At 41.7% G+C, this 23,458-nt stretch overlaps 1 protein-coding gene across 3 annotated transcripts in view; it reads left to right on the top strand.

Moving 5' to 3' along the window:
* Eya3 (EYA transcriptional coactivator and phosphatase 3) overlaps positions 1 to 23,458 on the top strand; it is an 83,445-nt gene that overhangs the window by 55,812 nt on the left and 4,175 nt on the right. For all 3 annotated transcript variants that reach the window (XM_040756437.1, XM_040756435.1, XM_040756436.1), the window contains 8 exons: positions 460 to 596; positions 5,364 to 5,447; positions 6,718 to 6,807; positions 9,556 to 9,614; positions 11,932 to 12,092; positions 14,795 to 14,909; positions 16,031 to 16,152; positions 20,601 to 20,701. In XM_040756437.1, coding sequence (XP_040612371.1) covers positions 460 to 596; positions 5,364 to 5,447; positions 6,718 to 6,807; positions 9,556 to 9,614; positions 11,932 to 12,092; positions 14,795 to 14,909; positions 16,031 to 16,152; positions 20,601 to 20,701 — 869 coding nt within the window. The remainder of the gene's footprint in view (positions 1 to 459; positions 597 to 5,363; positions 5,448 to 6,717; positions 6,808 to 9,555; positions 9,615 to 11,931; positions 12,093 to 14,794; positions 14,910 to 16,030; positions 16,153 to 20,600; positions 20,702 to 23,458) is intronic.

The following is a 23,458-nucleotide window of genomic DNA, read 5'->3' as shown; positions in this document are numbered from 1 at the left end:
GGAAGTCAGATACTGTCTCTGAAGGCCAGTGATTCTCAACATGTCAGTCATAACCCCTTGGTGTTATCCAGTGACCCTCACAGGGGTCGCCTAAGACCATCGGAAAACATGGGTATTTAATTTTAATATTCATAAAAGTAACAAAGTTACAGTTATAAAGTAACAGTGAAAATAATTTTTTGGTTGGGGGATCACCACAACATGAGGAAGTATATTAAAGGGCCACAGCATTAAAAAGGTTGAACCACTGATTTTGGCAGATACTGTCTCTGTAGGCAGTTTTGGTTGCTTCAGGCTCCCAGCCAGATTGTGGTCTATGAAGCTTCTCTCTCTTCCCATTTTCCTTTATTTTTAAACCCTGTTTTGTTTGTTTGTTTATTGCTCCTCATGCTCACCCCTCTCCTGACTGTGGTTCTCATAGCCTGTGACTGCTGACATTTGTATCTTTCCTTTTGACAGATTCATCTACAAGCCCATCTTTGTCCCAAAGTACAGCAAATAAAGATGCTGATGATCAGTCCAGGAAGAATATGACTGTCAAGAACCGGGGCAAGAGGAAAGCTGATGCCGGTTCCTCCCAGGACAGCGAATTAGAAGTATGTGAAGAAACTCACTGGAGTTACCTATTCTGTTTTCCTTACTTCCTGTCAAGTGCACGTCTCATTTGCAGAGATAATGTTATTGTGTGTTATGTCCACTTGAATTAATTAGCCAAGAGAAAAACATAAGTAAAAGAAAATCCCTCTATGTGCACAACTTAACTTTTATATCCCTTCTAGCTGTTTTCACCAAACCACTGAAAACCCTTTTCTGATTCAGGGTAACTTTAATAGAAAGAACAAACTGTTCTCTACATTCAGAGGACAGGAAGAATACTTGCATCTTAGTGCTGTGAGCACTGTGAGGACTTAGTGTGGATGATGAGCCACGCCTGTGCCGTGAGCACAGTGGGGACTCAGTGTGGACATAGATTATGGTTGGAAAGAATAGAAAAACATACAGAAGTCTGATGTTAGAGTTTTTACATTACCTTTTGTGTGGTTTTAATTTTTCTTTGATATGGTAAATTAAAGCAAAGAGATAAACTTAAATGTGCTCTTTGACACAGGTAAATTGAAGCTGTATATAGAATCTCTCTCCCTCTTCATTTCTGGGGAGCAAACACAGCAAGAAATAGGGAAACTAAAGTCCTGATACCATTCTTAGGAAAAACTAACAACTCTTTTTTTTTTTTTCTTTTTTTTTAAGTTTGTACCAGCTGGGTGGTGGTGGCGCACGCCTTAATCCCAGTACTCAGAAGGCATAGACAGGTGGATCTCTTGAGTTTGAGACCAGCCTGGTCTACAAGAGCTAGTTCTAGGACAGCCTCCAAAGCCACAGAGAAACCCTGTCTCGAAAAAACAAAACAAAACAACAACAATAATTAATTGATAATTAACCCATTTCTATTAATCTATGTATTGACACATGGCCATGACTTCACTGACCCTCTGGTATTTTGCTTCTTGGGCGGCTGGCTCAAGTCTCCACCCATCCCTTTTTCCCTGTATCTTTCTTTGATTGGCTTTCCTGCCTAGCTTTATTCTGCCTGGCTTTAGGCCAATTTAGTTTTTATTATCAACCAATGAGAGCAGTACATACTCACAGTATGTGGAAGGGTCATTCCACAGCATTTTTCTTTGATTGAGTCAGTCTTGCTCTTGCCTTGAACTCCTGGGCAATCCTGCTCCTAAGTGCTGAGATGACAGGGATGAAACATTCTGCCCCTTGTTCAGAACCTTGTCTTAATCCTAAACAACTTAGTACCTATTAAATAGTAACTCCCCATATTCTTTCCTAGCCTATGGCAACAACTGTGCTACTTTCTGCTACTGTGAATTTGCCTGGTCATTAACATGTCTAAATGTGAACATACAGTATGTGTTTTCTTTTGTCAGGCTCATTTCATTAGTGTAATGCTTTTGGGATCTATCTGTGTTGCAGCATGGATCATAATTTCATTTCTTCAATGGATGATTGATACTCCATTATGTATGCACTTTTGCTTTTAGGCTAATGTGAATAAATTATATTTTAGGTGGTGGTGAGACAAGGGTTCCCCTCATAGCTCTGGCTGTCCTGGAACTTATCATGTAAATTAGGCATGTCTGGAACTCACAGTGATATACCCCCCTTTTAAATGGAAGCTACCTGTTGGTGTAAAATAGCATCTCACTGTAGTTCTTTATATTTCCCTAGTGACTAATGCTATTGAACATTGTTCCATGACCTTTATAGTGTTTTGAAATTAAAATGCATGACTCCTCTGCTTTGTCCATTCTCAGAGTGGTTTTGGCTCTTTGGAGATTCCCTATGAATTTTTAAACTTTTTTTCACCTCAAATTTTGAAGATTTTTTAAAAATTTGTAGTAATTAAGGTCATGCTCATGTAAGCACTATTTTAACTTGAGTTTAACTTTATCATGCACTGTGGAGGGACTGGAGAGGTGGGCTAGGAGTCAAGGGTACTTGTTGCTCTTACAGAGAACCAAGGCTTGGGTCCCAGCACCCACATAGTGGCTCACAGGTGTCCATAACTTCAGTTCCAGGAGACCAGATGTCTCTGCTGACCTCCAAGAATACCAGGCATGCTTGTAGTGCTCATGTACATGCAGGCGAAAGAGCCACACACCTAAAATAAACCTAAGGAAAGAGGCTTAAGTGAAAACACTGGAGATGTGGATGTGAATCAGTTTGTACACTGGCTTGAGGGTTGCCATTTTAGCAATATTGTTTTCCACTCTATGAATATTTATATTTATGTTTTTGCATTCTCAGCAGTATTTTAGGGTTCTCAGTGTATTAAATCTTTTGTTTAATTGGTTAAATGACTCCTGAGTATTATTTTTGATGGGATTGATTTTTTTTTTCTTGATTTTTGAGGCAGGGTTTCCCCGAGGCTTTTGGAGGCTGTCCTGGAACTAGCTCTTGTAGACCAGGCTGGCCTCGAACTCACAGAGATCCACCTGCCTCTGCCTCCCGAGTGCTGGGATTAAAGGTGTGCGCCACCAACGCCCGTCAATGGGATTGATTTTTTTTTTTTTTTGGTTTTTCGAGACAGGGTTTCTCTGTGGCTTTGGAGGCTGTCCTGGAACTCACTTGGTAGTCCAGGCTGGTCTCGAACTCACAGAGATCCGCCTGCCTCTGCCTCCCGAGTGCTGGGATTAAAGGCGTGCGCCACCAACGCCCGGCTAATGGGATTGATTTTTAATATGTTTTCAAATCACCCATTGCATTAAAACATCAGGTTTTATTTTAATGTATTTAAGAGATTATCTTATACTCTCAGCCTATTGATTTTTTAAAAATATATTACGAAAAGGCACTGGGCTTTTGTCAGATTCATTTTCTATATCAATTGAGATTATTATGTGTTTTCCCTCTTGTTATTTTGCATTGATTAATTTTATGTATTGAGTGAACCATCCTTACATTCCAAGAACAGATCCCACTCAATCATGATATATAGTTGTATTATGAATAATAAAAGACCCAGAGGCCGATATTGGGGTTCAAGCTGAAAGATCAGAGAAGCAAAGCAGCCGGCCACTAGCTCTTACCTCTTCCTCAGGCTGAATTGGTTGATCCTGTCTCCAGGAATCCTCAGAGTGCAATGCAGACTGCACTGCTCTCCACCAAGCCTCAGACTGAAGTCCTGGACCTCTGTCTCCCCTCAGCATGGCTGGAGACTAATTGCTTCTTCCTTATAAACCTCTCTTTGCCCAGCCATATCATTCCTGTCTCCACCTCCCTGGTGCTTGGATTAAAGACTGTGTGAACCCAAGTTCTGAGATCACCTTTGTATGAGCTGTTTCTCTTTTAGACTAGATCAATTTTGTGTAACTCAGTGTGACCTTGAAATAACAGAGATCTGTCTCTGTCTCCTGAGACCACTGCCTGACTCTGGCTGTAGCTAGCTTTGCAGTAGCTTTATTAAATCATAAACAATTATCACCACATATACTTATTTATATGTTGAGGAATTGGCTTGCTGCTATTTGGTTGAGATCTGTTCAGTTTTTCATAAGGGCTGTTGTTTTCCACAATGCTCTGATCTTGTCTGGTCTTAGTAAAGCTGGCTTCATTATATGAATTAGAAAGTGTTCCTTCCTTTTCAGTGTGTCTATGGAAAAATGTAGGAAGAATGATGTTAATTCTTACTTAAATGTCTGCTGTAATTCACAAGTGAGGCCAGTGGGTCTTGAGTTTTTTTTTTTTTTTTTTTTAGTGTTTTCAATTATTACTTCTTCTCCTTATTAGTGGCAGGTTTTACCAAAATTTCTGCTTTTTTTCAAGTCAATTTAGATTGTATCGTGTGTTTCTTAGGAATTAAAATATTTCACCTGCTTATTCAACTTGTTGGCGTACAACTGTCCATTTGTTTCTATGAAGTCCGTCACATTGTCCTCACTTGCATTTTTGGTCTTAGTAATTTGAGACTCTGTCTTTCCTTTATCAGTCTTAGTAAATGTCAGTTCTGTTGATGTTTTCAAAGAACCCACTGTTGCTATCATTGGCTTTTTTCAATTAATCTATTCTCTCTTTTGGTTCTTTCTACTTTATTATTTCCTCCCTTTTAATAGCCTTAGTTTGCCCATCTTGTCTAAAGAGTCCTTGAATGTATAGTATGGTATGGCTACAACTTGAGATTTTTCTTCTTCTTGGACTGGGAATTGAACCAAGAGCCTTAGACCTGTAAAACATAAAGTCTTCCCTGAGGCTTTCTGCTTTCTTTGCCTTCTTCCCTTTGTTATGGGTTCTTCCTGTGTAGCCTAGATTGATCTCAGCAATTAATGATCCCTGTCTCTGTTTCCCCAGTTTGGGGATTATAGGCATGCATCCATGCTGGCTGCTTTTTTTTTTTTTTTTTTTTTTTTTTTGGATACAGGGTCTTTCTGGGTATTCCTGGCTAGCCTGGATTTCTCTTTGTAAGTCCAGATGGCCTCAAACTCACAGAGATCCCCCCTACCTCTGCTTCTCCAGTGCTGGAATTAAAGGCATGCTTCCATGACAGCTACTTCTTTCTTTTTTAATGTATGAACTTACAGTTAAAATTTCCCTTTCATCATTACTCTCACTGTGTCTCATAATTTTTAATATGTTGTATTTGTTTTCATTTCCTCAATGTTTTTATTTACAATATATTAGTTACTGCCATTCATCTCTAACTTTGTTTAGATTTCTTTTTTGGGTCATTGATTATCTAAAATTGTGTTATAAAACTCCCACATATTTGTAGATTATTTATTTTTTATTTTATTTTTGGTTTCTCGTTTATTCCACTGTGATTGACAGATAACTCATTTTTTTGTCTTCCCCCCCAGCGGGTATTTCTCTGGGACTTGGATGAAACCATCATCATATTTCATTCCCTTCTTACTGGATCCTATGCTCAGAAGTATGGAAAGGTAATTCAAGTCTTTTGTTGTAACTGTCCATCCCTCCTCTGGCAACATAAGCAGTCATTCTAGCTCTCCCAACTACCATGGTAGAAAATCCATATATATATATGTGTATATGTATATGTATATGTATATGTATATGTATATGTATGTATGTATGTATCAGTATTAGGGATTGGGGCTCCAGAAGGCTTAGTTATTGCACATGACAGATTACAACATCTGTAACTCCAGCTACAGGGGATCCAGTACTCTCTTCTCTGGCCTCTGCTGACACTGTATGCCTGTGATGCAAAGAAATAATACATGCAGGCCAAACACCCATATATATAAAAGTTAAAAATAAAACAAAAAAATAGTATTAGGGCTCAAACCCAGGGCCCCTCACAAATGCTAGGCAAGTGCTGTAGAAGTGAACTATATTCCTAGTCCTACCATGTTGGCTTTGAATTTCCCACATATAAAACTTGACTATATGACTTGTGCCAGGCAGGCTCCATAACTAGGTAGATTTGGTGGTTTAGCTAGACACTTGATGTAGGAGCAGTACTGAAAGCTCTGGGTATTTCTTTCTCTTGAGACAGGGTCTTGGCTATCTTTGAACCCAGCCTTCCTGCCTCAGCCTCCTGAGTGTAGAACTGTGTTTCTCCACACATCATCTCCAGGTTCATGTTTCTTCATTTCTAGAAATAAATAAGTTAGAAAAATAATTGTTTGCTATCTTGCTACTTCCAGTTTTTTTGGGTTGCCAGGAATCTCTTCTGTGAGTACTTTGTACAGCCTGACCAGCTAATAGAAGCTCCAAAACTACACCCATAAATCCTAGGAAAACACTTACCCTCTAAGTGAAGATGGATGTTTCATTTTAAAGCAAGCTGCATTGTTGCCCTGCAAATACTTTGACTCTGGTCTTCTTTACTTTCTGGCTGGTAGGACTGTTAGATGTCCGGTATCCTCATGTCATAGGAGCAGAAAAAGGATCGTGCACATCACAGTAGCATTATTTTAGTTATAGTTATAATTTCCCAACTATGAAAATACTGGTTCTAAAACTGAAATGTTGACATTTTTATTAGTAACTGTCCATAGCCTTTATATTCTGGAATTCCAAATTCTTATAAATGTGAGTGAAGTTACATCAGTAAGATTTGAAATACCATGTGACTGGTGGTGTGTTTACTGGGCTTAGAGTAGTTTTGAAATATCTGAAAGTTAGAACCAGTGCTGTGAGTATTGCATCAAGCACTGTTCTCATTCCTTTTTTTTTTTTACCCAGGACCCAACAGTAGTAATTGGCTCAGGTTTAACAATGGAAGAAATGATTTTTGAAGTGGCTGATACTCATCTATTTTTCAATGACTTAGAGGTAAGTGGTTTAAATTGTTTTTCTGCTTCTGTGAAGTGTTTTGTTCTCTGTTAGTGCCTGACTTGTATTTAGAAGGTGGGGCATTAGATAAGAAGGGGTGGAGAGGTTTTGCTAACAGAACACCATAGGCGGGTGTCTCTTGGAAGAACAGTGTCATGTTTATCACCAGATTTTTTTTTTTGCATTTTAAGGTTAATTTTTTATTTTAATTTTAAATAGCTTGTTTTACATGTCAATCCCAGTTCCCTCTCCCTCCCTTCCTCCCGCACACCTCTTCCCCCCACCCTCCCACCCTATTGCCAAATCCTTCCACATAGGGGATATCTAGAGTCTGTCATTTCACTCTTATCACCAGATCTTGATGGTGCTGATTTAGTTGATTTTGTTTTGTTTTTTAGAAGAGTTGTAGATACCATGTTTTGTTTCATCTTGTTTTGGGACAGGGGGTCCCATATAGACCAGACCAGCCTCAAACTCACAATGTAGCTGAAGATGACCTTGAATTTGTGATCCTCTTGCCATTCCTGTATGTTGGAATTACAGGTGTGTCACCATGCAGGAGTTTATGCAGTGCCAGGGGATGAACACAGGGGTTTGTGTTAGGCAACCACTCTACCAAGTTTGTTGAAAGAGTTTAAAAGATGTTTTTAACATAGATTTTTAAGCATAGAAGTTAATAGAGTGGCACTAGGAAACAAAGTGTGTGAGTTTCTCAGAACTGCCCTCTGAGGCATGTCTGGTGACACACCTATACCTATAACCATAGCAGTTAGGAGGCTGAGGTAGGAAGATCATGGGTTTAAGACCTGTCTCTGCCAGGCAGTGGTGGCACATGCCTTTAATACCAGCACTGTGGGAGGCAGAGGCAGCCAGATCTCTGTCTCTCTCTCTCTCTCCCTCCCTCCCTCCATTCCTCCCTCCCTCCCTCCCTCCCTCCCAGAGGTAGCTGGATCTCTCTCTCTCTCTCTCTCTCTCTCTCTCTCTCTTTCTCCCTCCCTCCCTCCCTCCCTCCCTCCCTCCCTCCCTCCCTCCCTCCCCAGAACAGGCTCCAAAGCTACACAGGGAAGCCCTGTCTCAAAAAAAAAAAAAAACCTAGTGATATGAAAGTACAAACACAAAGTAAGCCTTGTTCTCCAGCAAACCAGATGACTGTGGCTCTAATTCTGGTGGTTGTACCTCAGCTCTGCAATGCTTTAATTTGCCCTCAATGTCACTTGTTGACAGATTGAGACAGCATAGTTTTTAGCCAGTAAGCATTAGTTGAAAACCTACTCTGTGCCAGTAATTATTCCCAAATTGTATTTGTAATGATTTTCTAGACATAGTCCGCACTCAGGACTGAAAGTTCTGGAAGAATTTGACCTGAATGTGTTCCTGCCCCTCAGGTCAGTAGTTCTCAACCTTAGGGGGCATAAGAATCCCCTAGGGAGTGTCTTAAAACTGGAGATTCTAGGACTTTGATTCCAGAAGTTAGAGTAGGTCTGTCATGAACCCAAGAATATGCATTTTTAAACCTTCCCCAGAGGATTCTGGTTCAGATGCCTTAGTGGTGTCAGGGAAAACAGCAGCCAGTTAGGCAGTTGGTACCTTTAGCAGTTGTGTGGTCCTGAGAAAATTTCACTTCCCGTTAGGATGCAAGTTCTACATCTAAGCACTGACTAAGATGGCTTGTTAGGCATTTCTGTTCCAACTGTTCTGTTTTTGTTTTGTTTGTTTTTAAGATTTGTGTATTTAATATGCTCTATCTGCATGTATGCCTGCATGCCAGAAGAGGTGATCAGGTCTCATTATAAATGGTTGTAAGACACCACATGGTTGCTGGAAATTGAACTCAGAACCTCTGGAAGAGCAGTCAATTCTCTTATGATATCATACTTTACCAGCATCTGTTTTATCTACAAAAACTAATTGTATACACTCCAGGCAGTGGTGTGCAAGCCCTTAATCCCAGCACTTGGGAAGTTGAGGCAGACAGATCTCTGAGATTGAGGCCAGCTTGATATACAGATTGAGTTCCAGGACAGACCTGGTTACCTAGAGAAACCCTGTCCTAAAGAAAAATCAATTGAATACATACTACATAAGGACATTGGATTAGACTAAGATGGTGCAATGAGGGCTGGAATCATGGCTCAGTGATTAAGAGCATTTACTGCTTTTTTGAGGACCTATGCTCAGTTCCCAGCACCTAGACCTAGGAAATCTGACACACATACACCCTTGCCTCTATCAGTAGCTGGCACTTAAACATTTACAGACACACACACACACACACACACACACACACACACAAACATAAATAAAAACAAAGTAAATCAGATGGGCTGTGGTGGTACATGCCTTTAATCCTATCACTTTAAAGGCAGAGGCAGGCAGATCTGAGTTCAAGCCCAAAAGTAAATCTTAAATGATGCAAAGGAAATATAAGATCTGAGACCTGCAGCCTATTATAGTAGAATTTTCAATCTAATAGAGAATATACAGGCACTGGACAGTGTGAGAGGTGTCGTGGTGTTCCCTTCACTTGGAGAAATGAGCTGTTGTGATAAGAGCAGAATTGAGTGATGGAACAGGTTTTATAAAGACTGTCTGCTATGTGCCAGGTCCTAAAGTACTTGGCCCACATGCCAGAGAGACTATAAACTTTTTCATCATCCTGCCATTATATGTAGTCCTTTTATAGTTTGCCGTGGTAGTGATAGCACTTCTGTTCTCTCGAATGAAATAGTGCATTTTGTCTTTTAACAGGAGTGTGACCAAGTGCATGTGGAAGATGTGGCTTCTGATGACAATGGCCAGGATTTGAGGTGTGGTAAACACAGAGATGCCTTGAACATCAGTACACCATGCAAAACACTGAGTTCAGAGGAAGAGAAAGATGAAAATGCTCACTGTCTACTGTTAGAAGAGTCAGAGGCCATGACATATGGTGAGGCAGTGATAGAAAATGGGGAGCAGAGAAGGAAGTAAAGTGGTACTCATCTGTAAAGTGAGCAGGTACAAACACCGTTAGAGAGTCCTCAGTGGTGTAGCATTTGGCCAAGACCTCAAGAATTACCAGGTAATGATACTGGATGATGAACCAGCATCTCGAAGTGGAGAGTATACTGCTTGCTGCTACTTTACATAGATTTTCTGTCAGGGGAAAGCATGCTTCTAGACTGGGCAGCCCTAGTTACACATAAGCTTCAGGAATTTTGCCCAGTAAGTGTGGAGTGGTGTCAGGAAAAACTATATGAACAATAATAGTCTTAGCTGTTGCATTGCAGTGAAAACTAAACCAGGGCAGTCCCATTGGCAGTTCAGTCTCCTCATTCTTCTGTTGGCTACTGTTTCTTCTGGCCAATCGATCTTTTTAAAAATATGTATTATTTCTTATCATTACATGTATAGATGCATGCTTGTGGAGGTTGGAGAGAATTTTGTGGACTCAGTTCTCTCCTTCTACCTTTACTTGGTGTGTGAGAATTGAATTGGGTCACTAGGTTTCTGTGGAAAGCACATTTACTCACTGAGCCATTTCAATGGCCCTGGCCTAGTGATCTTGACTAAAATGTATCCAAACATTTAAAAACTTTAGAAGAAAAGACTATCCTATCTTTTCATGTTAATTTTTATAATGTTTTATCTCTTTTCATAGGTAAAATATTCTTCCCTAAATTTAAGCATTTCTTCTATGTTGTTTGTTTGTTTGTTTGTTTTTTCTTTCACAAGACAGGGTTTCTCTGTGTAGCGTGGTTGTCCTAGAACTAGCTCTATAGACCAGTCTGTCCTGGAACTCAGATGCACCTGCCTCTTGCTGGGATTAAAGGCATGTGCTGTTGTAGAATATTATTTTAACTAGGCTAAGGTGTGTTACATTTGTTTATGCTGCAGAATATTACTTCAGGTGTGTAAACGTGGTTACTTTTGTTTATGCTGTATTTGTTTAATTATAAAAAGATGTGTTGCCTTTGTTTCCACCTTGCCTGCCCAAGCCACCTGACTGGTCTAATAAAAAACTGAACAGCCAATAGGCAAGAAATAGGTGGGGTTAGCAGGCCGAGAAAATAGAGAAGAAATCTAGGCTTGAGGGAAAGAATAAGGAGGAACAAAAGGAGGAGAACAGGTCAGACAGACATAGAAAAGCAGTGAAAGTAAGATATACAGAAGTAAGGAAGGTAATAAGCCCTGAGGCAAGAGGCAGATAAAGAGAAGCGTGTTAATTTAAATTAAAAGAGCTAGCCAGAAACTTGTCTAAGCGAGCCCAAGCAATCAAAACTAATAACAATTCTCTATGTCATGATTTGGGAATTTTTTGGTGACCAAAAAGAAAAGGCCTCATAGATTTTGGTGCTGATCATGAGGCTCGAACTTATAACCTGGAGATTAATAGTCTCACGCTCTACCAATTAAGCTAGCCAGGCATTCAAAACTAGTAAGTTCCTGTGTCATGATTTGGGAGCTGATTAGTGGCCAAAAAGAAAAAGCCTGATACAATGTGCCACTCCTTTCTGGCTTCTTGGCAGCTTTATTTAGTATAAAGCCTTACACTTAATGTATTGAACTCTGTTTTTGACATGTCTGGTTTTTTGAAAGAAGTCTAGTTCATGCTGCTCTGGAACTTGTTATGTAGCCCATCTGACCTTACATTTATGATCCTCTAAACTCGGTTTCCCAAATGCTGGAATTATGGATGTGAGCCACCATGGCCGCTTCTATTTCTCTTTTTACATTGTTGTAAAATCTGCTTTTTCTGTCACTATTGAAGACAATGTTGTATCACAAGTCAGCCTCTATGGGGTGCTGGTGCTTAGGCTCTTTTCCTCTCAGTGGTCACTGTCAGGAAAGGCTGGACTTGCATGATGGTACACACCTGTTCTAGCCTTTGGGCGGTAGAGACAGGAGGATCAGGAGTGCAGGTTCAGCCTCAGCTTCCTAGTGAAGTTAAAGCCAGCCTAGGCTCCATGAAGCTTTTTCTCAAAAACAACAACAACAAAACTAACAACAAGTATCTATGAGAAGATTGTTAAAGCATTACCTTTGTTTATTAGATACAATGAACAGCCACAGAATCTCAGGTAACATTTAGCCTCAAACTCTCTAGTTATGGATTTTAATTTTCATTATCCTCTCCCTTTGCAGCAACTATAGTTTCTCAACAGATGGTTTCAGTGGTTCAGGAGGCAGTGGTGGCCACGGTTCATCTGTTGGCGTTCAGGGTGGTGTGGACTGGATGAGGAAGCTGGCCTTCCGCTATCGAAAAGTGAGAGAAATCTACGACAAGCATAAAAGCAATGTGGGAGGTAATGTGTGGACAGCCCATCTGAACCTGTTCTTAATGCTTTCCTGCATTCCTTTCTAATAGTGCCTTAAACCCCCTTGCAACTCTTAGGAATTTATGCCATGGTAATTCTGTATTTAAAAAAACAAAACAAAAACAAATATACTTGAAACCCTTTGGAGAATCGACACCACTGATGGCCATTAGAATGAAAGATGATAGTAGAGGCTCTATACCACTGATAGCCATTAAAATGGGGTGCGAGGGTTAGAAAATGACTCAGCAGTTAAGAGTGCTGACTACTCTTGCAAAGGATCCAGGTTAAGTCTCCAGCACCCACACAGTGCTCTCAACCATCTGTAACTCCAGTTCCAATGGATCTGATGTCCTCTTCTAACCTCTTTGGACACTAGGCATGCATTTTATACATACACATACATGCAAAGAAAACATACAAATCAAATTGATTTTTTGGGGGGGGAGGGTGTGGAGACAGGGTGGCTTTGGAGGCTGTCCTGGAACTAGCTCTTGTAGACCAGGCTGGTCTCGAACTGCCTTCTGAGTGCTGGGATTAAAGGCATGGGCCACCACCGCCCAGCAAAATTAAAAATTTTTAAATTTAAAAAAAGAGTGGGAGATGATAATTGAGGCTCTGCACCACTGAAGGCTATTAGAATGGGGAATTTCAGTAGAAGCTCTACATTCCTAATTCCTCTTAACGTAGCTTTGGACAATTACGCTATTTTTTAAGACAACTATCTTTTTAAAGAAAATGTGTTGTTAGTCAACTTCATTGCTGTGACAAAATACCTGACATGATCAGTTTAACAGGAAGAAAGATTTATTATTTATGTATTTAATTGGTCATTTGGCCTGGTTATCTTGGGCTTGTGGCAAACTAGAATATCATGACAGGGAGAGGCTGATTACCTCATTGCAGCAGAGAGAGAGGGAGGAGGATGAGAAGGTAGCTTGGTTCCTAGTATCACATTAAAGCACCTTCAGTGAGGACAAGCCTTCATTACATTAGTTTTTGGGGAGTAGGTAAAATCTAAACCATAATGCATTCTATAGATTATTGGTTGCTTGGTTGTTGAGACAGTCTTCTTAGGAAACCCAGCCCATCCTTGAACTTGCTCCCAAGTACTGGAATGCTAGACATGCCCCCCACCATACCTACCTCAGTATATTACATTTGATGCAATGTTTTTTATTATTCTTGAGTTACAACCACTGTTGGTACTTATTAGTAGACTGCCACAGTTTGAATAGCAGATACCTATACCCATCATGGCAAGTCAAATAGTTACTATACTGGCTGGGAAATAGACCAGGGTTGTAGTGGTAGTGTCCATGTGCTGTAATATGAAAGGCCTTGGAAATTTTATCTGCCTAGAAATAATGTAGGTGGTAGTGTTATTCACAACTATTTAGTCATGGATTGTTCAAAATGGAAGAGATATTAGAAATCTGCTCTTAATACCTCATTTGACAGTTGAGAAGTTAACATCCATCATAGGGGCAGGCGTAGCACAACACAGTCACACAACAAGTTAGTAGACTGGGCACATTCCCTGACTTTAGGTCAGTCCTTTACTAGTGATGTGCTCTTATAAGAGAATATTTAAGCCAGGCAATGGTGGCCCACGCCTTTAATCCAGCACTGGGGGGAAGGTGGGCAGGACAGAGGCAAGCGGATCTCTATGAGTTCAAGGCCAGCCTGGTCTACAGAGAGAGTTCCAGGACACCTAGGGCTCTTACACAGAGAAACCCTGTCTTGAAAAACAAACAAAACAAAACAAAAAAGGAAAAAAAAATTTAAACTATGAGCTATTACCCTGAAAAAAACTGCATGCAGTACTGCATGAAGTTTAGGGCTTGTATAGATTGCACAGGAGAATGTCCTTCCATATCGCCCCAGGCTGTGGCTAAAAGCAGAGAGAGGGCTTTGAAGTTCAGTCGGTCATCAGAAGGTTGTGACGGCCTCTGATATCATACAGAGTAGTGGGCTTCTAGATCTCAGGAGCCTAATTTCTTTTTTCAGATCCCCTCTCCCCCAAAACCTATGTCTCTGCTCTTTTCCTGCCTACTGAATAGACCTTGTTTCCTGGAGAAAATGATACAGCCCACTGCGAATCTCCTGAGCCTACTTCTGAGAACATACAGAAAGTGGGATGAGCCAGGCATATGGCGTATGCGTTTAATGTCTAACTGATGGTTATGTCAGCTGACCTTGTTATTGTGTGCCCATAGGAAAGAACATGTATTAGTGAGGAGTCACATTTGAGTAGCACAGTTCTCAGAGTTCTCTAGAACATGGAAATGGATAATCTCATGGGAGTTGGTTCTTTGTATAACACACATACTGGCTACTTGTCTCCAGCACAGCAGCTGACAAAAGCAGCTTAAGGAAGGGTTATTCTGCTTCCCAGTTCCAGAAGCTCCAGTGGCAAGAAGAGAGGGCAGCTAGTCACATTCAGTTCAGTTAGGAAACAGCGAAGCGTATACTTGTGCTCAACTGCTTTCTGTTGTATTCTGTCCAGGACCCCAGCCCACCTACATTTAGGGAGGGTCTTCCCACCTCAGTAACCTAATTTTGGTGATACCTCACTGACATGACCAGAGATTTGTTTCCATGGTGATTCCAGATCCCATTGAGCTGACTAGCAAATTGACTAGCAAGTTAATGCTGTCAGATAACATGTGTCTGCTTTTGTCTAAAAGGCCTCCTCAGCCCCCAGAGGAAGGAAGCACTGCAGAGACTTAGAGCAGAGATCGAAGTGCTAACGGATTCCTGGTTAGGAACTGCACTAAAGTCCTTGCTTCTCATCCAGTCTAGGTAAGGCAATATTCTTTTACATCTTATCCTCCCAAAGACAGGCTGCTTCCTATCCCTGGTCAAGTTGGGCCATCCCTTAAAATGTAGTTTAGGAACAGGGATTAGAAGGCAATAGTGGCACACTCCTTTAATCCGAGCATGCAGGAGCTAGAGGCTGGTAGATCTCTCTGTTTGGGACCAGCCTGATCAACAGAGGGAGTTCCAGGACAGCCAGGGATACACAGAGAAACCCTGTCTTGAAAAAAAGAAAAGATGATGACTAAGGTAGCCAGCAAGGGCTCTGCATGTGCTTGATCCCAAGCCTAATGGTGTTAGTTCTACACACACAACAAATGTAACTTTGAAAAAATTAAGATGATTAAGGGGATTTTGCCTTGAAGCCTAGAATGGAAAATAAATACAGCTGTAGTGTGTACCAATACCTTGTTGCTCCCTCTCTTGTTTCTTATAACAAACAAAATGCACACTGAGGATAAAAATGCAGTGGAGGTAAAGGACCTCGGGGAATTTTTGTGCTTTCTGGAATCTGAGTGGCTATGTGTGACTCCCAAAGAGAACTTAAATCATGTCTCATGAGAGTGGTGTTTCCATTTAATGTGACAGCAATGAAAACTCTCCACTGTGTACTTGTCTTCAAAAATGTGATGTCCACTACAAGAAGACTTGGTGACAATAGCTAAAAAGTTGCAGTGAAAAACAGTGGCCAGGGCTGGGGAGTTGAGGACCGAGAGTCTGAGTGCTTGAGAGTACTCATTGCTCTAGCAGAGGACCCAGGTTCAATTCCCAGCACCTCAAGTGTATGTATAAGCCATCTCACTGGTCCCTCTGCCCTTTAGTAAGAAAGTAAAATCTAAATAAGAATAATAATTGAGCTGGATGTGGTGGCCCAGCATGAAGGAGGCAGAGGCAGGCAGATCTCCGAGTTCAAGGTCAGCCAGCCTCTTCTACAGAGCCAGTTTCCAGGGCAGCTAGTACCAAACAGAAAAACACTGTTTCGGGTGGTTGGGGGAAGGGTAATATAACATTGACATTGATCAGTAGTGTCCAGCTCTTTGAGGTTTCCTCTTGCTCCTAGGTTATGTCAGTTTCACCATTTTCTTTTCCTTCGTATTCCCTTCTAGAAAGAATTGTGTGAATGTTCTGATCACTACTACACAGCTGGTTCCAGCCCTGGCCAAGGTTCTCCTATATGGACTAGGAGAAATATTTCCTATTGAAAACATCTACAGTGCTACCAAAATCGGTAGGTTGTTTCCCCAGTGGCCTCTCAGGAAACTTTCCCTGGGGCTTGTGTTACTGCCAGTTCTGGTACATAGTACAAATGTGTTTGCCATCCCCCAATCTTCTAAAAAACACGATTGAGGTTAGCAGTTACTGTTTGCTCAAGACCAGGCTTGGTCTCGAACTCACAGAGATCCACCTGCCTCTGCCTCCCAAGTGCTGGGATTAAAGGCATGCGCCACCAACGCCCGGCCTCTTTTGGCTTCTAAGGACAGCAAGCACACACATGATGTACATACATACCATGCAAGCAAAACACATAAAATGAATAAATCTAGTTTTTTAAATAAGAACTGAGAACATGAAGTTGGTAGTGGAAGTTCTGTAGTCATTTAGGTTTTACTCATCAGTCCTTTTCTCCATAGGTTAAATATTCCATTGACAAAGGCCTTTGGGAATTGAGGAAACAGACAAAGGTGCTTCTGCTTTCCGTGCAGCCAACCTTCCCTTCCCTAGGAGCCTCCTATACCCAAGAGCTGTATTTTCTGTAGTAATCATTGCACTAAGGCTTAGTGCCCACAGACTAATCAAACTAATGGAATGGCTTTATTCTCTCTGGCATTAAGGGAGCTTACTTGGTGATTTTCCTCAGTCATAATTCTCCAGAGCTAATGGAAGCTGGTGTGATCTGTTGCCATGGTAACCACGGTAAGAGGCCTGAGGCTTTGACAGAGCTGTGAAATGGGAGCAAGAATAAAAGGCCTTTTCCAGTTTCTCTGAAGTGATTTCAAAATTACAGTTTTCCTTTTTGTATATTTTTTGAGATAGGGTCTCATGTAGCCCAGGCTGGCCTCAAATATACTGTGTAGTCAAGGATGACCTGAAAGTTTCTGATCATCCTCAGCCTCCCAAAAGCTGAGATTAAAGCATATGCCACCATGCCCAGCTAAAATTATGATTTTCTATGGAGTCACTCAGTAACCTTAGACATTGAATTCTCAACATCATTTCTGAAAATGCCAGAAGTGAGCTTGGGGACTTTGTTTTGTTTTTTGGAATCAGGGTCTCTAGCTCAGCTTGCTTCTAACTCACAGTGATCCTTCTGCCTTAGCCTTGCAAGTTCTTGGTTACAGGCATTTGTTCCACACTCGGATATCAGAGGTATTTTTCATAGAAGAAACTCCCACATCTTCCAGAAGAGAAGAGCTGACATCCATAGTTTTCTGAAGTGTCTATTAGAGCTGGTTCTTTGTGTGCATCTCTCCTCCTTCACCTGAACCTGCTGATGAGGTGTGGGGGAGGCATGCCAGAGGCTATTTCATCCTTGATCAGAACATATCAGGACATTGGGAATTTCTTCATCCTAAACATTGAGATAGTCCTTTTGCTTAGTCTTAGGATAATGTCTGAAATCTAACCAATTTTTTATAAGCAGATCACTTTTAGATATTGGCTTAATTAGAAATGCTAATTAAACAATTAACTCTTTAATACTTTGAACATTAGAATTCAGGGCTGGGCATACAGAAAAATGAAATCTGACATTTGTAACTGAAAATTATATATGCCAGATTCAGAAAGACACACTCAGGAGGCAGAGGCAGGTGATTCTCCATTAGTTCAAGACCAGCCTAGTCTACAAAGTGAGTTCCAGGACAGCCAGGACTATGTAGAGAGACCCTGTCTCAAAAAGGAAGGAAGGAAGGAAGGAAGGGAAAGAAAGAAAGAAAAAAGGAAGAAAGAAAGAACATCACATATTTTCTCTGCTATCTGAAGTTTAGGTTTAAGGTGGGGTCAGGGAGCAGAGCTTTCAGAAAGGGGCCATGAAAGGAAGGAAGAGATCTTAAGAAGAGGTTCAGTGGGATAATGCTGAGAGCAGAAGAGGCTGTTGGGGGACACGAAGAACTAGCACAGAGGGAGTAGGAAGTTACAGTGCTTCCCTGAAGTCAACTCTCAGTTTCTGTATCAGGTGGCTCATGCTGCCTGTAACTCCAGCTCAGCTCCTCTGATCTCTGCAGTCACCTACACTCATGTGCACATACCCCTCCACATACACATAATTAAAAATAAATCTTAATAATAACATATATGAAAATGCCATAATGAAACCCATTACTTTGTATGCTAACAAAGATTTTGAAAAGAATTCAGGGTTGGGGTTGTAGCTAGTTGACAGAATGCTTGCCTAGCATTCACCCCGGGTTTGATTGCTAGCATCATAAAACAAGAGAGCTGGGTGGTGCACGCCTTTGATCCCAGCACTCAGGAGGCAGAGGCAGGTGGATCTCTGTGAGTTCGAGGCCAGCCTGGTCTACAGAGTGAGTTACAGGACTACTAGGGCTCTTATACAAAGAAACAGAAAAACTAACAAAAAAGAAAAGTGTAACATGAATAAATAAAAAGACCTAGAGACTGAAGATCAGAAAGCAAAGCAGCCAGCCACTAGCTGTACCTCTAGCTCAGGCTGAAAGGCAATCCTGGATCCACCAAACCTCAAACTGAAACCCCAGACTTCTAAGCTCTCTTCAGCGTGGCTGGAGAATCCTGAGACTGAATGCCAGCTCTGAGACCTTGCTCCTGTCATGCATACCTCTCTATTGGTGGGATTAAAGGCATGTGATCCCAGGTGCTGGGATCAAAGGCTTGAGCTCTGTTACTCTTCACTCTTGTGTAGGCCATGGTGGCCTTGAACAGAGAGATCCGTCTACCTCTTAATCCTGAGTCTTGGAATTAAAGGTGTGTGCCACCACTGCCTTGAAGCTCACTTTGTTTTCTGAATATTCAGGCAAGCTTTAATAAATCATAAATAACATCATAGAAAAGAGAAAAATAAAAATTTCAGGGGCTGGGAGAAAGCTCAGATGGTAAAGTATTTGCCACACAAGCCTGAGAACCTGAATTTGTCCCCAGCATCCACATGTAATGGGTATGATGACAGATACTTGTGATCCTGGCAGTGGGGAGACAGAGACAGGAGGATTCTTGGGGCTTGCTGGCCAGCCAGCCTAAAATAAGCAGTGAGCCTCATGTCCTAGTGTGAAAGAAATTGTCTCATAGAACAAGGCATTTATAGCTCCTAAGGAATGACAGTTGGGGTTTACCACAGGCTTCCGTGTGCATGTATACACATCCACCCATACACATATACAGATATACATACTCCCAAAATAGAAAGCATTAGTCTAATTATTTGAATATTAGTTATCTAATAGTTAAACCAAATTGGACTTGGTATATTGGCTCTGAGTCATATGTAAATATACAGTGACAAGCTTTCATTCAGCAACAACTGAATGTTGCAGAGGAAAGTCAGGTAGGACTGCCATGGTGAAGTTAGCACCAAAAACACCAAATATACCCAAAAAGTCTTATCTCTTAAGGGAGAAACTGAACCAGACTGGATCAATGTCTGCTCCAGGACACCACTGAGGTATCACTTGACTAGGAGTGTCATCTTTACAGGTATTGTAATCACTTTCCTGCAGATGGCTGTCCAGTGTCTTGAAGAAGACTCTTAGGTCACTGGATCTGACAGGAATTAAAAATGAGGTTAATGGAGCAGGATAGAGGAGCTCACCAGGCTCTAGTGGGTAGCTCTCAGCTCTTGGTCACATACATGGCCCTGGTTCAAACCCATGGGACTCAAAACAAAAAGACATGAATGTGAGAAAGGGACTTTTGGGGGGGGTATCATAGAGGTGGGAGGGAGATGGCAGGCAGGACAGGGCTGAAAGTAATCAGAACACATTTTATACATATGAAATTCTCCAAGAATAAGTGTAATCAAGCCGGGCGTTGGTGGCGCATGCCTTTAATCCCAGCACTTGGGAGGCAGAGGCAGGCGGATCTCTGTGAGTTCAAGGCCAGCCTGGTCTACAAGAGCTAGTTCCAGGACAGCTTCCAAAGCCACAGAGAAACCCTGTCTCGAAAAACCAAAAAAAAAAAAAAAAAAAAAAAAGAATAAATTTAATCAATGAAAAAATATGGGGTTTTAAATAGATAACATTTGCTGTAGATTGTGGCCACAGCCTGTATCTGGTATCAAGACCCAAGCCAAATCTAGTTGCTGGTTTGTTTATGATCTGGGGAAGTCACTAAACTTATGATGGCCCATTGTCTGCAAAGTGAGAAAAGAGAGTTCAATGATAGAGATGGGTGTTTTGTTAGCTATAGAGTATGGGAAATACTCAAGGAGAGAGAGGTGGAGATGGTCACAGCTTATTCAGCCTCGGCTCATTGTCCTCTGTTTTTAGATACTCTTTCATGCTAAGGTTTTGGTAACCTGCCCTCTAATGCGAAGGTTAAAGTGAGTTATTTTGGTAATGGCACACTTTCACATTCTTTGAGCAGAAGGAGCTATTGAAGCCCTGACTCTGCTCCTAACCCTGAGTAGTCTGCACAGGCTGCCAGTAAAGCAGATGAATGGAGCAGCAGCCTTATCTTTGGTACTGAAATGTGTTTTCTCTATAGGTAAGGAGAGCTGCTTTGAGAGAATTGTGTCAAGGTTTGGAAAGAAAGTCACATATGTAGTGATTGGAGATGGACGAGATGAAGAAATTGCAGCCAAGCAGGTAACTATAGAAAGGGGGAGAAATCAGTTATGTGGTTGTGCACAAAGCAATTAGAAAAATGGTACAGTAGAGCCCGTACAGTGGTGTGCATCTCTAATCCCTCCATCTGGAGGCAGTGAGAGGATATGGACTGTGCGGGGTGGGGGCAGAACTATGAGTAAAGGAGGGAAGAAAGGCTGAGGATCTAGCTTACTTGACAGGGTGCTGCCTCACCACATGAAACCCGGGTTCAATCCTTAGCACTGTATAACCAGGATGGAACATGCCTGTAATCACAGTGCATGTGAAATATGGGTAGGAGGTTGAAAGGGCGTCTTTGGCTATATAGTGAGTTCACAGGATGCATGAGACTCTTGTCAGAAAGGAGTATGGAGAGAAATGGGAAAACTGGAGAATCTTTACCACATTGTGCATTTGCAGTATGTATCTTCCTCACTTTTCTTAAAGGTCATTTTTCCTGGAATTTGTTAGATCCTCTTCTGTCCTTTCCTCCCTGCCACTCAACAGTCTTAGAACCAAGCCTAGGGATGTAGACCAGTTGGATAATGCTTGCTTACATGCACTAGGAAGCCCCAGGTTCAATTCCCAACACCACATAAAACTAGATGTGATGGTACACATCTGTGGTTCCAGTACTCAGAAGTGGGGACAGGGGGATCAGATGCTCAAGGTCCTCCCTAGGCTACCTAGCAAGTTCAGGGTCCCTCTCATTAACCCTGAAGTGGGCCTCATCTTCATCTGAGATTCTGAGGACATCAGACTCACTGCAAAAAAGCAAACTAATCTTCTTAGGCTTCGTGTTTGTTTTTAAAAGTGGGGAGGGAAACAGAAAAACAAGTACACTCAATCAGGAGTTGTATTAGAGAAAGTCTTTCTTGCTTTTGAAAGCCCTGCAAGTTTGTTCATACAGTTCCCCTATCAGTATGCAGGCCCCAGCCCAGGGTCATCCTCCCTACATACAGGAAATAGTATCTGAGTTTGGGCTATGGAATCTAAAATCAGGTAGATTAAGCCAGGTGTGGTCAGGTCATGTGCATCCACCGTCCTGGCTACTTGGGTGGAGAGGAGAGATTGCTTGAGGCCAGGAGTTTGGGTCAGCCTTACCTACATAAAAAGGCCCTGTCTCTTTTTTTTTTTTTTTTTTTTTTTTTTTGGTTTTTCGAGACAGGGTTTCTCTGTGGCTTTGGAGGCTGTCCTGGAACTAGCTCTTGTAGACCAGGCTGGCCTCGAACTCACAGAGATCCACCTGCCTCTGCCTCCCGAGTGCTGGGATTAAAGGCGTGCGCCACCAATGCCCGGCTGGCCCTGTCTCTTAAAGTCAAGTGAAGTGCACTATTAGCTGTGTCACCGTCTGTTTACCTTCTCAGAGTTTGTTCATCTGTTTTATGGGCGTATAAACATTCTCTCTTCTCCTTTGTTTCTTTTGTTTTGATTTAGCCATGGCTGATTTTCTTCACCCATTTCATAGAAACCACAGCAAGTACTAGTGATTGACAATCAATTGGCATCATTATTTCATGATGTTTTCATGAAATACTTGCCACTTAATAGAGCCTTTCCATGTTAATCATTGAAGCTTTGATTCTCCAGTACTGCTCAGTATTCCTTTAGGAAAAACATCAGTGGTTTCTCAGTCTGGAAAAGGAATAGGGAAGAGAGAGAAGAGCTCGAGCATTTGCAGAATACTGCCTCCCCCCACCCCCAAGCTAAGGTCTGCAATCTACTAGGAAATACACTCTTCAGGAGTCCAGGGTATGTTTAAGTCCTAGTAGTCAGTCCTCAGCACTGAGGAAAAGTGAAATATGCTCATTAAAAATATGAGGCAGGGCAGTGGTGGCACATGCCTTGAATCCCAGCACTCCAGAGTCAGAGGTTGACAGATAATTTGAGACCAGCCTAGTCTACAGAGTGAGTGCCAGAACAGTACTCCTGAGAAACCCTGTCTAGGAAAACAAAAGGGGGGAGGGGCTGGAGAGATGGCTCAGTGGTTAAGAGTACTGGTTGCTCTTCTAGAGTACCCAGGTTCAATTCCCAGTACCCACAGAGCAGTTCGTAAATGTCTGTAATTCCTGTTCCAGGGGATGCAATGTCCTCCTACAGACATACTTGCAGGCAAAACATTGATGTACATAAAATAAAATTAAGTAAATTATTTTTTTTAATCTGAGTGCTTTATGCAACTTAGCCTGCTTTCTGTCGGGCTTTCTGCCAGCCTTTCTGGAAGAAAACTAGTCCTTGCATGAATGCACCCGAAGGATGAGGGAACTGATTCCCAACAGCCTACCCATGGGCCATTCAAGGTGTCAGGGTCCTTCCTTCCATTGGACAAAATGCCATGATCTGGCACTGCTGTCCTCTTCCTCTGCTGTCTGCTAACAACCCCACAGTTGAGCAGCCAGCAAGGACAACTAACTATAAGCCAGAACTGTTCTAAACCTCAGCGTTCTGAATAACTAGTTAGCAACCAGTTTGAACAGAGGGTCAGTGAAACTTATCATCTTCCACTTCATAGAGCATGGCTGAGTAAGTGCTGGAAGGACTGAAGAACAGCACATGTTCTTCTTTGTACAGTTCTGGTGACATAATATCTGTATGTCCTGCCTCTTGGACATGGGTAGTATTTGAGCCTGTTAGAGCGAAGGCTTACAGGAAACTGACCGTCTGCAAGGCAGTAAAACTTAGTACTAGCTTCCTTCCTGGTCTGTCAGTTCTAACAGTATCTCCTGTGTTGCTCAGGCTAGCCTCAATCTTGTACTC

This window comes from Mesocricetus auratus, unplaced genomic scaffold, assembly GCF_017639785.1.
Source record: "Mesocricetus auratus isolate SY011 unplaced genomic scaffold, BCM_Maur_2.0 Super-Scaffold_100014, whole genome shotgun sequence".
NCBI lineage: Eukaryota > Metazoa > Chordata > Mammalia > Rodentia > Cricetidae > Mesocricetus > Mesocricetus auratus.
This window is presented reverse-complemented; position numbering and strand designations above follow the sequence as displayed.